The sequence below is a fragment of the Sparus aurata genome, chromosome 3 (genome assembly GCF_900880675.1).
Source record: "Sparus aurata chromosome 3, fSpaAur1.1, whole genome shotgun sequence".
NCBI lineage: Eukaryota > Metazoa > Chordata > Actinopteri > Spariformes > Sparidae > Sparus > Sparus aurata.
In genome coordinates, this window is record NC_044189.1 from 8,814,664 (window position 1) to 8,827,931 (window position 13,268).

General features: G+C 42.2%; 3 protein-coding genes across 3 annotated transcripts; 2 read left to right on the forward strand and 1 right to left on the reverse strand.

The window, feature by feature from the left end:
• The first annotated feature begins 2,079 nt into the window (after positions 1-2,079).
• cldn35 (claudin 35) lies at positions 2,080-4,350 on the forward strand. Its single transcript, XM_030412908.1, has one exon. It carries the CDS (start codon positions 3,234-3,236, stop codon positions 3,921-3,923), a length of 690 nt encoding a protein of 229 aa, XP_030268768.1. The 5' UTR covers positions 2,080-3,233; the 3' UTR covers positions 3,924-4,350.
• On the reverse strand, positions 4,329-6,989 carry airim (AFG2 interacting ribosome maturation factor). The gene is made up of 4 exons (XM_030412909.1): positions 6,511-6,989; positions 6,051-6,230; positions 5,854-5,972; positions 4,329-4,706 (listed from the first exon to the last, which is right to left on the reverse strand). Exons 1-4 carry the CDS (start codon positions 6,777-6,779, stop codon positions 4,669-4,671), a joined length of 606 nt encoding a protein of 201 aa, XP_030268769.1. The 5' UTR covers positions 6,780-6,989; the 3' UTR covers positions 4,329-4,668.
• Positions 6,990-7,046: 57 nt separating this feature from the next.
• cdca8 (cell division cycle associated 8) lies at positions 7,047-12,432 on the forward strand. The gene is made up of 11 exons (XM_030412907.1): positions 7,047-7,162; positions 7,489-7,578; positions 8,869-8,997; positions 9,208-9,248; positions 9,359-9,434; positions 9,601-9,668; positions 9,765-9,847; positions 9,944-10,039; positions 10,982-11,111; positions 11,353-11,439; positions 11,566-12,432. Exons 2-11 carry the CDS (start codon positions 7,491-7,493, stop codon positions 11,593-11,595), a joined length of 828 nt encoding a protein of 275 aa, XP_030268767.1. The 5' UTR covers positions 7,047-7,162; positions 7,489-7,490; the 3' UTR covers positions 11,596-12,432.
• The last annotated feature ends 836 nt before the right edge of the window (positions 12,433-13,268 follow it).

The following is a 13,268-nucleotide window of genomic DNA, read 5'->3' on the forward strand; positions in this document are numbered from 1 at the left end:
CACTTTTAAGAACAGCTGATGCTTTTTATCACAACTTATTTTCATACAATGTGAAGCAAATTTCCTTTTTTAAAGGGTAAGTCCATCAGTTTTACACATAAAAGTGCGCTTACATGTCTTGGGGAGAACTACGTATGTGGAAAAAGTAGTATAAAGCCTTTAGTGGCATGTAGTCTGATAAACTGCCTTCATTGACATCACTTAGTTGCTAAATTGCATTGTGGGTATTGGAGGCACATTATCAGATTACACGTAGCTTTCTCTGGAGCCACAAAAGGCTTTAGTACTTCTAATAAAAGGTAGTACTCCCAAGACCTTTTTTAAACACTTCAGCATGTAAAATTATTGATGCTTACACATTAAAGGATATCTCCAACCAATTTTACAGGTAGATATTCAGTAAGTATATTACATTAAGTCCAGCTCGTCTGTCACTGGTGCTCTCCCTCTAAACTCTAGAGAGCCAGCCAGGTGAGAAATAACTTTATAAATCAAAATACAGTCAGAGCAGGTCCTCACATAGCTGTTCAATATTCAGTAGCGTGAAAAATATCTCTTATGATCAATTCTATCTACTAAATATCTAATGTAAGTGGACTACTACCAGCAGTCCACTCGCACACAGAGGTTTCAGGCTTAAGTCAGAAATCGCAGTGCTTCCCCTACTTGATGCTTAAAAAAAGTGATCCACACGACATCATGTACTATGAAAGATTGAATTACAAGAGCAAACTGTATAAAATGAAAACTTGAATAACACACTTTTATTATCAGTATTTCAGAACATTTAGTTGCGAGTAAACTTCTGTTGATGGCCGACCTTTTCATGGAGGTATTGAGAAAACAAAGAATTGATAAAAAAACACTTTATCTTGCATTTTCCATATGTGTGTTAATATTGACATCAGACATCAACATTCAAGTCTTGACACAGTTTTGAAATGAGGTTTTTTTTACATTACTTTTTTATGTCTGTAAGGCACCACTGAATACCAACAAACCCCCATGTGGTGACATGACCACAACAACATGGTGTAAACAGCTCAACAAGACTCAACCATTCCTCTCTTTATAACCAAACATCAGGCTGCCTGGTGTAACCTGTGCTGTAACTTCACTACAGCTCTGTGTTGTGCCTCTACAGGCAAACACCTTTCTGTTTGCTCAGACTGGTCGGCCATCATTGGTATGTGTCACCTTCCTCTGCTCCCCCCCTTTTGTGTATCACCCCCTCTCCTCTCCCGTTTCCTGTTTCCCCGGCCGGTTGTCATGGCCACAGTTACCAAGGAGAGCGGAGGCTACAGAAGAAAGGAAACCTGAACCACAGATCTTGATGCCACGATATTTAATTCATCGGCACAGTGGCACACCAAGGTTCAGTGTAATGCAGATGGAGCGAGAGCGGCCTCGGATAGAGGGGAGATTTCTGAATATGAAGACAAAGAGCTGCTGTCAGATCCTTCTGTTACATTCAGGGGCTAGGGTTTTTTTTCTTTCTTTCTTTCTTTCTTTCATTGCTCCTTTGGCTGTTTATTTAACAAGATATTAATAAAAAATCATAATAAACCTCCTAACACCAACCATGTTTCAGCAAGAATTTGTGGAATTTGTTTGAAATGGAAGAATTCTGGGTTTTCAGGGATTTCCTTTGTCTAGGTGACACTGTTTGCGATCACACAACACAAGTGACTTTTATTTTTCACCTGTGCATTTTTCTGCCCCCTGGCTTTTCAGCGTTTTAAACCATCAACGCTGTTAGGGAAGAAAAAAAAAACACACAAACCCAAATGCCTCCTTTTGTGAGGCTGTTTCTCCCTTTTCACTGCAGACAAAAAAGAGCCAAGTGAAAGCTATTTTTTGTGAAAGCTCCTTTAAAAACACACACGTGCGAGTTTGTGCGACACAAAGTGTGTAATCCTCATTGTAGAGGCCCCCCCCCCCAATGTTGTCTTTGTGTTAACTGATCCATCTACGGACAGCTCTCCATCCTCGTCCATCCATCCCTCCCTCCCTTCTTTTGTTGTCTCACCCTCTTTTGCCCTCCTACCCTCCCTCCCGCCCGCATCGCTGGGGGATTTTTTTTTTTTCCTGGGGTTCAGTGTTTCTCTCGCAGGTTTGACTGTCAACAACCGAAGATGGAAGGGAGTGAACCGATGCTCTATTTACCCAGAAGTCTCATTACGCAAACCTGATTTGTTATTTATACCCTCATTGGAACTGCACTGACCCATTTGGGCTGCACCGGAGGAAGCGGTTTGGGGGGGGAGGGTGAAGTCTGAAGTGGCCTCATCAAGGCTTGGACCTCAGCGCCGTTTTATTGTCAACAAGGAGACACTTCAGGCAGCAGCAGCAGCAGAAGCATCTGATGACGAGTCCTGCCTGCTGTTTTCCTCTGGAAACCTGCTCTTTTTTTCGGGATTAGAGGCACAATTAAGCCTTTAAAATCTGCTCTGGAATAACCTCTTTTGAGCTGACAGGATGTTCGTTTCATTTACTCCACGAGGACTAAACACTGGATTTCTGTCAACCAAGAGGTAAAAAAAAAAAAGCTATCGTGTCATCACTATTTTCAACCTTGAGGTGACAGGGTACACTCACAGCAGCTTCAGTGGCCTCGAATCCAAGTATCAGGTTCTATCGGTCTGATCCATCTCGGTAAGGCTACACCGAAACCAGGAGTGTGACACTGACAGGACTCCGCAGCTCAGCAACAGTTGATCCAGAGCTGAAGCCAAGGAGCCACTTCCTCAAAGAAATTTGAAGAAAAAAACCTGGCTGAGATCCATTTCATTCACTGGGCCCGGAACGCGAAGCCCGATCGATCCTGCCTCTGCGGGGCTGCCACAGGTGGCTGCACAGCTATCGGGTACTCAATAATGCATTGACTCGAGCTCAGGAATGGAAAGCAGGAGAAAGTGTGCGAGCGTCTGACGCTTTTGGAAAGGTGGACGACTGCCGCGAGAAAGCCAGCGATCGCTTCTGGATAATCGAGGACACGAGGAGGTGAACAGAGCGAGCAGATGTTGAAGAGGAAGAGGAAAAGAGAGGAAAATGGCTGCTGAGAAAGTGACATTAGGGCAAAGACTGTAGGAAGCTTGACCGAGGAGTAAAGGAAAGGGGGGCAAGTAAACCAAAGGAGTGGACTTTAAAGACTAAAAGAAACTTAGAACATTAGATATCCCATAAGAGGCGCCCGTTGCAGACAAAGAAGAGGCGCACAAAAGGAGGTCATCATGGTGAACACTGGCATGCAGCTGATCAGCTTCACCTGCGCGGTGACTGGCTGGATCATGGCGATCGCCGTCACTGCCTTGCCTCAGTGGAAGGTCTCGGCCTTCATCGGCAGCAACATCCTGACCTCGGAGATCAAGTGGGAAGGCATCTGGATGAACTGCATCTACCAGACCACAGGTCACATGCAGTGTAAGACATACGACTCCATGCTGGCCCTGCCCCCGGACATCCAGGCCGCCCGCGCCCTCATGTGCCTGGCCATCTTCATGGGCTGGCTCTCCTGCACCGTGTCCTGCTGCGGCATGAAGTGCACCACCTGCGCCGGGGACGACCGCCGCGCCAAGGCGGGCATCGCGCTCTCAGGCGGGGTTCTCTTCATTCTGACCGGCCTGTGCGTGCTGATTCCCGTTTCCTGGACCGCCAACACCGTCGTCCAGGACTTCTACAACCCCAACGTGCCCTTGATGCACAAAAGAGAGCTGGGCCAGGCTATTTATCTGGGCTGGGCGTCTGCGGTCATCCTGATGATCAGCGGAGCCGTGTTGAGCAGCACCTGCCCCCTCATGGAGAGGGGTGGCCGGTACCGCAGGGGCTACATAGGCCGGAGCTTTGCGAATTCGCCCGCTTCAGCGCCTGATCCCCCAAAACCCATCACGTCTAACAGTCTACCTTTAAAGGAGTATGTATAAGAGGAGGATAAGGAAGTGTTAAAGCTGTCAAAAACTCTGATTTTTCCTACATTAGCCCTGTCTTAAGTTTTAAGTCTGTGAACTTTGAGCTATAAATTGAAATCTATATATTTATGAACATATTTAACGTATATTTTGCTTATTTTGTATATCTCTTTGTCATGTTCAACTTGTATTCTGTTTTGTTTGAAATTTTGACTTTTACTGCACTGTAATTTATGGTAGTGCCTGAAGAAAGCCCATTGCCTATGATGTCCAATCATCAGCATTCACAGAAAAGTATGACTGCTACGATGGCTCTTATGATGGCCTCTGTTGTGAAGATTGCGGTGATTTCTCATGCAGTTGTTCTCCGACGATGTCATTACCTCGAGTGTGCCTACATCGAAAGTGTGAAATAAAAACAAGTTTGTCAAAGTGTGCTTCACAAACTCTTCTACAACGCTCTCTATCCTTGTCTGTGCTGGTTGTTCTTGAAAACACATTTGGTTTGGGCAATTCTGACCACCACAGTGATGCAGTGATTTTCATGTCATCAATCAAGTGTGAAATATCGCCACAGGGTCCTTTTTTTGTGGAAAAGAAAGCATCTTCTCCATCCACAGGAATTGCGTCCATCTGAGGTATACATGTACGTCTATTAACCATCCCGCTCCTCTCGTCGAGCCTCGTCGCTGAATGCGGTCAGATTCACAGGATGGATCGTGGTTCCACTTGAGTCCACAGTTGCTTTTTACTTTCTTCACTAGGACTTGATGAAGAAGGAAACTTTGCAAAGTGTATCTGAAAGAATACACAAAAAGTCATTAATTTTTCTACAAATCTTTGGCACCATTTATTTAACATGCACCCACAAAACTGACCAGGGATGTTAATTGTTGTTAAGAATTTAACCGGTTTAAAAGGGATTAACCGGCAATCGGAGGCGGGCACAAATACATCAGAAAGTATCTTTCTTATCAAACATATCAAAATAAAATAGTGGTATGAAATTTTTTTTTTTTCTAAAAATCAAAATAGAAGTAAAAACATGTAATAAAACTAAAAACACATCCCACACAAACTGATTTTTTAAAGATTTTAGCCAATTAGTATAAAAATAATACCTGAAAATGGAAAAAGTAACATTTCTGATTTCTAATAAAAGGATATTGCTGTCAAAACTTCCCACTGAGGCACAGTCTTTACATGACTTCACATAGGTTGGACTATTATCCACGGTAATGAAAGAAATTTAACCAAAACAGAATTGCCTGAAAAACCCAAGATGAAGTGTCAGTTCCTGATGGTGGCGAAACAATTCTAGTGTGGGCCATAACAAATGGTTCTTAAAAGTCACACAGTTTTAAAGGTCCCATATCACACTCATTTTCAGGTTTGTACTTTCATTTTGGTTGTCTACTAGAAAATGTTGATGAAGGTTCTCAGTCATCCAGGTCATTCATGAATATAACACTACTTGAAAATGTTTACAAGCTTAAGTTCAAAAACACATTACTCATCCAATACTATGAATTGCTGCAACACCTTTATTCACCGTCTTCACAATGCTCTTATTCAGTGCCTGTCTTTTTAAGACCCATCTCCAGAAACGCTCAGTCTGCTCTGATTGGTCAGCTCTCACAGGCATGAGAAAGCTCCGCCCACCTGTGTTTCTGCATCAGCTGTGCAGGTGTTTTTACAACCACAACTGTCCTAGGGAGCAGTGACTGTATATGTTGTGTCGTCACAACCTTAGGCAGGATTTCATGGCTTGTTTAAAAGCACAGTTTCTGAATTGTTGTGCTTAATAAATCCAAACAGACATAAAAAATCTCACTTTCCACCATATGGGACCTTTAAACTGAATTAACTTGTCATATGTAGTAATCAGTTATTTGAGGAGAGTGACATGTCAGTGAAGGTATCAACATTATGTAAGACATTATACCTGTGATGCGGTCTTCTGCACTAGGAGATTCAAAGGATTTCCATCTTTTTGGAGCAGACTCTAAAAGGGAGAGATCGTCTGCTCTCAGTGTCTGCAGCAGAGTCTTCCTCCTCAGAAATCTGAACATGACTTGAGGAAAAACAGACCCTGAATAGAAGGAAAACCCAACCCAATGTGAACATGAACAGAAAGGATACTGTTCTCGATAGTGCCGCTCGGCGTCCTGCAGCCACTCCAGCATGTCAGAGAGGGACGGGGCGGTGACCGAGCGCTCGGTTACTGTGAGCAGATCCAGACTGTCTGTGTTCTCCTCGTAGAGCTGGAAGACTGCAGAGACCTGGTTACTGATGGAGTCTCTGACAGACTGGAGAGAAGACCTGAAGGGAGGAGGGAGGATGGATAGCATAGGTGAAACATCTTGTTCTAAACTTTTCTTCACATGGAGCACATTACTCAATAACTGTGTCCAGTTAAATCATCACACAAAAAACTGAGTGATAACCAATCACATCAGCTAAATGCCAAAAAACAGAAGTCACGTTAATGTCTGTATTACAGCACATCTCATTGAGGTATTGAGAACAATCAGAGAGGTGAGTCTATGCATCATCACTACAGTTAAACAATTTAACAATTTTTGCTTGCCAAGCTACTTACATCTTCCCATTGAGTTTGCAGAGCACTGTATCCGTGGCTTGTACGAGCTTGAATCGCAGCCGTTCCTCCAGGTCAGGGAAGTCTCTGAGCGGTGTGTTGGACAGCTGGACGTTGGAAAGCGCTCTCCACTGCTCTGCCAAATTCCCGAGAGACACCATCAGAGGGCTGCACTCCGCCAACACGTCACTCCATACTTTCTGATTGCTTTCAAGACCCTGGAAGCTTTTCCTCAGGGCTTGATGAAGTGATAGCAGGGCGGGTTTTGACATTTCAGGCGCTGATTTTCAACATAAGTTGAGCAAAATATGAAAACCACGCGTGCTAAATAATTGGATACTTGTGTTAAAATTATTTCGGTTCTTTTTCGCGCAACACGACCCCTTAAACGGTTTCTGTAATCCTTCAAAGTGTGGAAGCATCCGCTGCTAACGTGATCACATTGCTACCATGTTGCCTGGACTTACTTCCGCCCTCCTGATGTAAACACTGACGTTCTGTGCTGTGATAGGTCGAGAAACCTGTTTTCGTGGCGTAAGGCAAAAGAGCGCTCTGATTGGCTCACTGTGCGTATGGCCCCTCCTCGCGCGGATTTTTGAAAACGGCTTTGTAAAGGAAGGTAGTCCGGTGTCCCGAGGAGGAAAAACATTATCAGGTATTAAAATGTCGATACAATACTTCTCGCCACGGTAAAACGGGAATATGAGAGAGTTGTGTTAAATGTGTGTGTGCGTGAAGGAAACTGTCAGTAAACAAGTTAGCCAAATTGCGGAGCAAGCTAATGGTCTGGCTAACTAACTAGCAGAGCAAGTGACGTTAGCACTAACTGTTAGCTTGCTAACGTGTTGGCAGTTTCTTCTTAAAATGGTGGATGGATACAGTTAGATCCTAAAGCAACAACGTGTAAGCCGATGATATAACTACAGTTTTGTATAGTGTTGATAAATTGACTTGTATTCTGTCCTTTTCCTATCCATGCAGACATGGCTCCCAGGAAGAGAACAACCAAACGGAAAAACGACCAGAAGTCGGCCAAGCTGGAGGCTTTTCTTCAGGACTTCGACAACGAGGGTAACGTTAACTATCATTTACTTATGTTTTAAGAAACAGTACACTGCAGTATAAACACATAAACTTGGTAAACCAACTAAACCAATTTCACCGACCGCCAGTCCTAAGTAAGCTTGCTGTATGTTACTGGGCCATGTTGCCAGATCTCAGGGGACAAACAAGCAAGCAGGTCTATGGAACAGGCGACTTTATTGTGTTTGTGTGTGTGTGTGTGTGTGTGTATACACATTTGTTCATGTTTAACTGTATTTACAGTCTATGCATGAAGTACAGGGTTGTATTCTGTGAAGTATCAAAAATAAAAAAGTTCATATTTTTGGCCCCCCAAAACAATCCAACACATTTCATTTGACTTTTATTGCATGTCCATGCACATTCATATACTATATCAAGTAACCATTATTACCCATGTAAGCTGGCACGTTGAAGAAGATGTGCATGATGTGCATGCATTGCCCATTTCCCTTACAGTATCTGCAGAGTGCCTTTGTAGCAGCTCTCACTTAAGGTGAAATCTAGCTCTTCAATACAGCCTCTTTCTCTCACCCTTCCTGTATATTTTTCCTGAATTTTTCGCCCACTTTGTCCCTGGCATTGTGCACCAACTAGCTGAAAACCTTTCATAAATTGTACTGTTCTGATTTGAAAAGTCACCTGTGTATGTGTTGTGCATGGGGAAAGGGGCCTGAAAAACTACGAGAGACAGGTGACGGAGCAATACTTGAGAATGATGCCCAAAAACAGGCCACCCACCACTTCCAATATTTGTTAGCAACTCTACAGAAAAACAAACTCAAAGTCACTTATAACAAGTGGACTTGGAAACCCTGGATATACTATTAGGACTATACCATCGGTGACCCCAAAGTATGAAAAAGGGCCTTTCAAAATGTTGTATTATTACAGAGGGAGACACATTAATTGGCATTTGAGAGTAAAGAGATTAGAAGGATACAGAAATAAAACTACCAACGTTTACTTCATTTGTGTGTTGGACCCTTTCAAATTGGTTGCATTGTGACCAAGACACACACTGAGTCTGACATTGTATAGCTGCAAAGTGAACACATCAGTGTGCTCTGTAATGGCAATACTCTCTTTAAAATATGTTTGACCCTTATGTACAGCAATTTCTTGTAACTTATTGGTAAACATCGGGTGGGGGTGGGGGGGTCGTGCTAATTATAATCAGGTTGTGATTATTACTGCTCAATCATGTTTTGTAATATGGAGCCACTTTGGACTATCTGTCTGCTGGCATGAACGACAACGGCTGTTATGTTTTCACAGTGGAGACAAGGGTTGTACAGCTGAAAGAGAAGATCAACCAGCTGCTGAAAGATGTTGACAACAGCTACAACATGGCGCTCATTAAGCTCCCCAAGGCTGTCAGGCAAATGTGCTGGCTGGAACATATTAGTAAGTTGACACAAACTCTCACTCAAACCCCCAATTAAATATTGCATGTATGCCAAAGAGGCTTCTTCTGACATTTGGACCCAGTCTCATAAATAAATAACAGTTTTTGTTTTATGTAACATTTGAACATTCTTGAATAAGTTTCATGACTCCTTAGGCATGTTATACGTAGTTGTCACTAAATGAAAATCATGTACCGTCCCTGTGTAGAGCCTGAGAAACCAAAGTCACCAGAAGTGGATAACACAAAGGTGAGTTGAGGATCTTTCTGTCTCATTTCATAATTTGCAGTGTGCCAAAAACGATGCCAGAATGTCTTTGGCTCACGCGGTCACACATTTTCTGTGTTAAACATTCACAGAGAGAAGAAGAAGTGGCTATTGTTAACAGCATCATGGCAGAGGACCACGCAGTGCTTCTTAAATCAGTCAAGAAAAGTATGTTAAAACGATTGTTTTCTGAAAGTATTCTGAAATGAAACAAGACTATAGATACAGATTAACAAGTCCCAATTCTTATATCAAGTCAGGCATTTCATCTTTAGTAAATGAATAAAAGGTAGAAGAGGATTTCATAACATTTATTCTCTCCCTGACCCAACAGCCACAAAGAAAAAGGGTGGAGCCAAATCCAGTTCAGAGGATGAAAACACCCCGAGCACAACAAGGAAGGTAATGTCAAAACACAGCTGAGTGTTTGAGAGCATCATTGATCATAAATATACATTCAGTCACTGTACACTACTTAACTGCTTACTTCTAATTCAGGCGAGAGCAACAAAGAAACCTCCAACTACGTCAAAGAGAGCAAAGGCTCTGTCCGTCAACAAGCAGAACGCCTCCATCAGAAGGTACGACCGCTCTTTTTCTTTGTTTGCTGCCTATTTACATCTTTCTCATGTTCAGTTGCCTGATAGCATCATGCTAACGTGTTTGCCTGAATTCAGATCAACCAGGAAGCCACTGGTCACGCCTGCCAGGAGTATGCTGGATTGTTCTATGATGGGCGCTACCCCTCTCGTCACCCCACGCTTCGACCCAAGGTTAGCAAACATTATACGGTTAAAGCTCCACCACTTCTGCTACTCTCACTGTCTCCGCAAAAACGGATGTCTCATCCGTTGTAAATTGGGAAAGGATTTATGATGTTCTTTGCCATTTAGGTTAATACAATTCTGGAGCCAGAATGAATTTTGGCAATGCACATTTCTGCAAACAACGGATATGAAACGTACTTTTTTTTTACATTAGGATCAGTTTCCCATTTTATGTTGTGACTGTTTTGTTTTTACTCTGGTTGGGTTTAGGCACAAAGACCACTTGATTAGAGTTTGGAAAAGATGAGGTTTTGTTTCAGAATACCTGTTTTGGTCACCACAAACACAACTGAAAATTATCCTGAGGTCTCCTTTGAAATATGCAGTGGTGTCACGCATACACATGTTGAGATGTAGAACTGGCTTGAAAGTCTTGTCGCCTATATTCACCACCATCTCCTTGATCTCCCGACAAGGAAGTCGGGTCGTAAAACTGTAGTGTGAACGTGCTATCACACATATATTAGAAATGTCAGCATGGTAGCCTACGGATGACTCGTACAGATATAAACATTTCAGCAACATTTTATTCAGTGACCTGGCTGATAAAGCAGGGTAGTCTGCTGATTGGGGTTTAAATTCTCCACCCACATAAAGTGATTTTTCGTCACTTTATGTGGATGGAGAAATTCTACAGAGAGATAGGTAAATACTTTTTCAGTTGATGGTGATAAAAGTATTTAAAAATTGTTAGAAAAAACTGTATAGATCCGCAAGTGGATCTGTATGAGTTTTACATTATTTGGGCACCGGAGGCTAGTTCGCTTAGCTATCTCTAGTGTTCAACTCAAATAATTTACTCTCTTGGATCTTGTATTTTTTCCAAGTCTGAGCTATAATACACAGTCAGGCATTCATGATATTCACCACGTTGCTTCATCTCCTCAGGCTTCCCAAGACCCCCGCTGTGAGAAATCCCCGCCACAAGGAGAGAGTCTACAGCATTTCGGTCAACGGCTCTCCCATTGCAGCAGGAAATGAGGACATTATCATCAACGTCCCCATCGGCAACGGAGAGGTGAGCGCACAGTTAGCTGGGCTCAGACTTGTGGATCCTATAGAACAGTATTTTATCACATTGTTTTTACCAGCAGTGTCAGCATCTAAAAGTACTAGAAGTATTTTTCATCTGTAATCTTTGTGTTAGATCTGTATTTGTTTTTGCATCAGATTATTGTGTTCATTTATTCAACGACAATTGACAACACTTTGGTGTAGGCTGATGTATTGACCTGATGTCTTGTAATGTGTTGATCCAGAGCGTTCAGCTCCTGGCCAGTCAGATGGACTCGGTGGACCTGTCGTCACTGGACGAAACTGCTCTGAGGAGCATTCGGCTGCTGCAGGTATATCGATCACTTGTATAGGACAACATTTTGTGGAGAAACTCTTTAGCTCCTGTTCAGGTGTGAAATATTTTGTGCGTGATTTATTTCTCATCATTTCTTTCTTTTGTTTTTCCTTCCTGACAGAATCGCCTCACAAATCTGTGTGGGATCTGAGTGACCAAACCGTCGGCTGTCAACATTACTTTTAAGAAATGTATTCTTGTATTTTAAAGCTGTTTTTTCTTTTTTCTTTCTTTTTACCTATATGTGAGATTCTAAAAGAGTAGGGAACTTTTGAAGTTTGGTCCTCGGAGCTAAATTTCATAATTTGTGTGATTCTTTGTATGTACAAAATTGCCTATTTTTCACTGTATCGTTTTGAATATTTCCTGAACATCCAAGAAACCCTCAGGATACTTTTCAACATTTATTAAACTAGTTGTTGCAGAATGTTCACAGTAATCAAATTAATAACTCTAAATATATATATTTTTTACCCTTACAAAGACTCAAACATGAAAACACTTGTTTTCCTTTATTTCTAACCAACCTTTGATGTTGTTTAGTATTCATATTTTATTTTATTTAATAGTTACTGTGTAACTCAATTTTTATGCAGGACTAAAACACTTCTAGATCTGACAGATTTAAGAAAACTTAGTGAAGTAAGAACAAGTTGAAAATGAAAAACCCTCTATTCAGGTAAAAGAAGTATTACTAGTTTGATTACTGTAAAGGTTCTGCAACAATTATCTGAACTTATACATTTTGAAGATCATCATGATTTTTGAGACGCTGAGTGAGTTGTGTGAGTCTGTAATTATTCTTGTAGACGAGTCCATCTTCACCTAGCTGTACCTCTGCATGGGGACCAGTAGGTGGTAGCATTTCACCACAGAAATGTCTGGAGAAGTCAGATCCTCTGAGTGTTGTCTTCTTCCTGTGGTTGTAACCCGTCCTCAGTGATAAAACTGTTGCTCACCTGACAAAGTAAAATCTACTACAGTAAAATCTGTTTGTGCTCTGGCTTCTTCTTCAGCTTCTTATGATGATGATGATGATGATGATGATGATGATGATGATGACTTGTAATCTTGGTGTTCATTCTAAGAACCATCAAAGTACTAAACCTGTGGCAGCCCCGGCCCTTTTGCTGCATGTTGTCTGCCCAATTCCTAGCCTGTCCTATTAAGATAATGCCAGAAATTCAGAAAATAATCAAACTAGAATGGTACCTAGTAGCGGCCCAGCAGGTTCCCTTTAATTCAGTCAAGCCTGATCCAACATCAAACTCTATAGCAGCGCTTAACCATATTTCAAGCTTGTTGCTCTCACTCACAGCCACATAAATACGCCTGCTTTTTCATGAAGATCCATGAATTATTCCCTGAGAAATTAACATAACTCCAAAAATGCCCCATCGCTCAATGTTAAAGAAAAAAATTCCTGCTTCTTTCTTTTTCTGCACAGACACACACACGCTCCATCCAAATCCATTCAGTGGTTTTTGTGCTATCCTGCTGACAAACCAGCCAAACAACAAATAGACACGGGTGAAAACATAATCTCCCCGATGGAGGAAACGTGGTTCTACAGTTGCTACCAGTGATTCCCACTCCGCTTCTGTGTGTAACTTTCTTCTATAGGTTAACACAAACTTGATTTTGCTTATGTCAGAAGTTCCTCCTGTCCTTTCATGACTTTGTTTACACAGAGGGACATTAGCGGGTCATGTGACTTGCTGTTGGCAGGAAGTGGCAGCCTGTCCCGCTGCTGGCACACAAACCTGCACTCTGACCTTCGGGGACATCATAATGCTGCCAATTAGAAGCTTGTTAAGCTTCGTT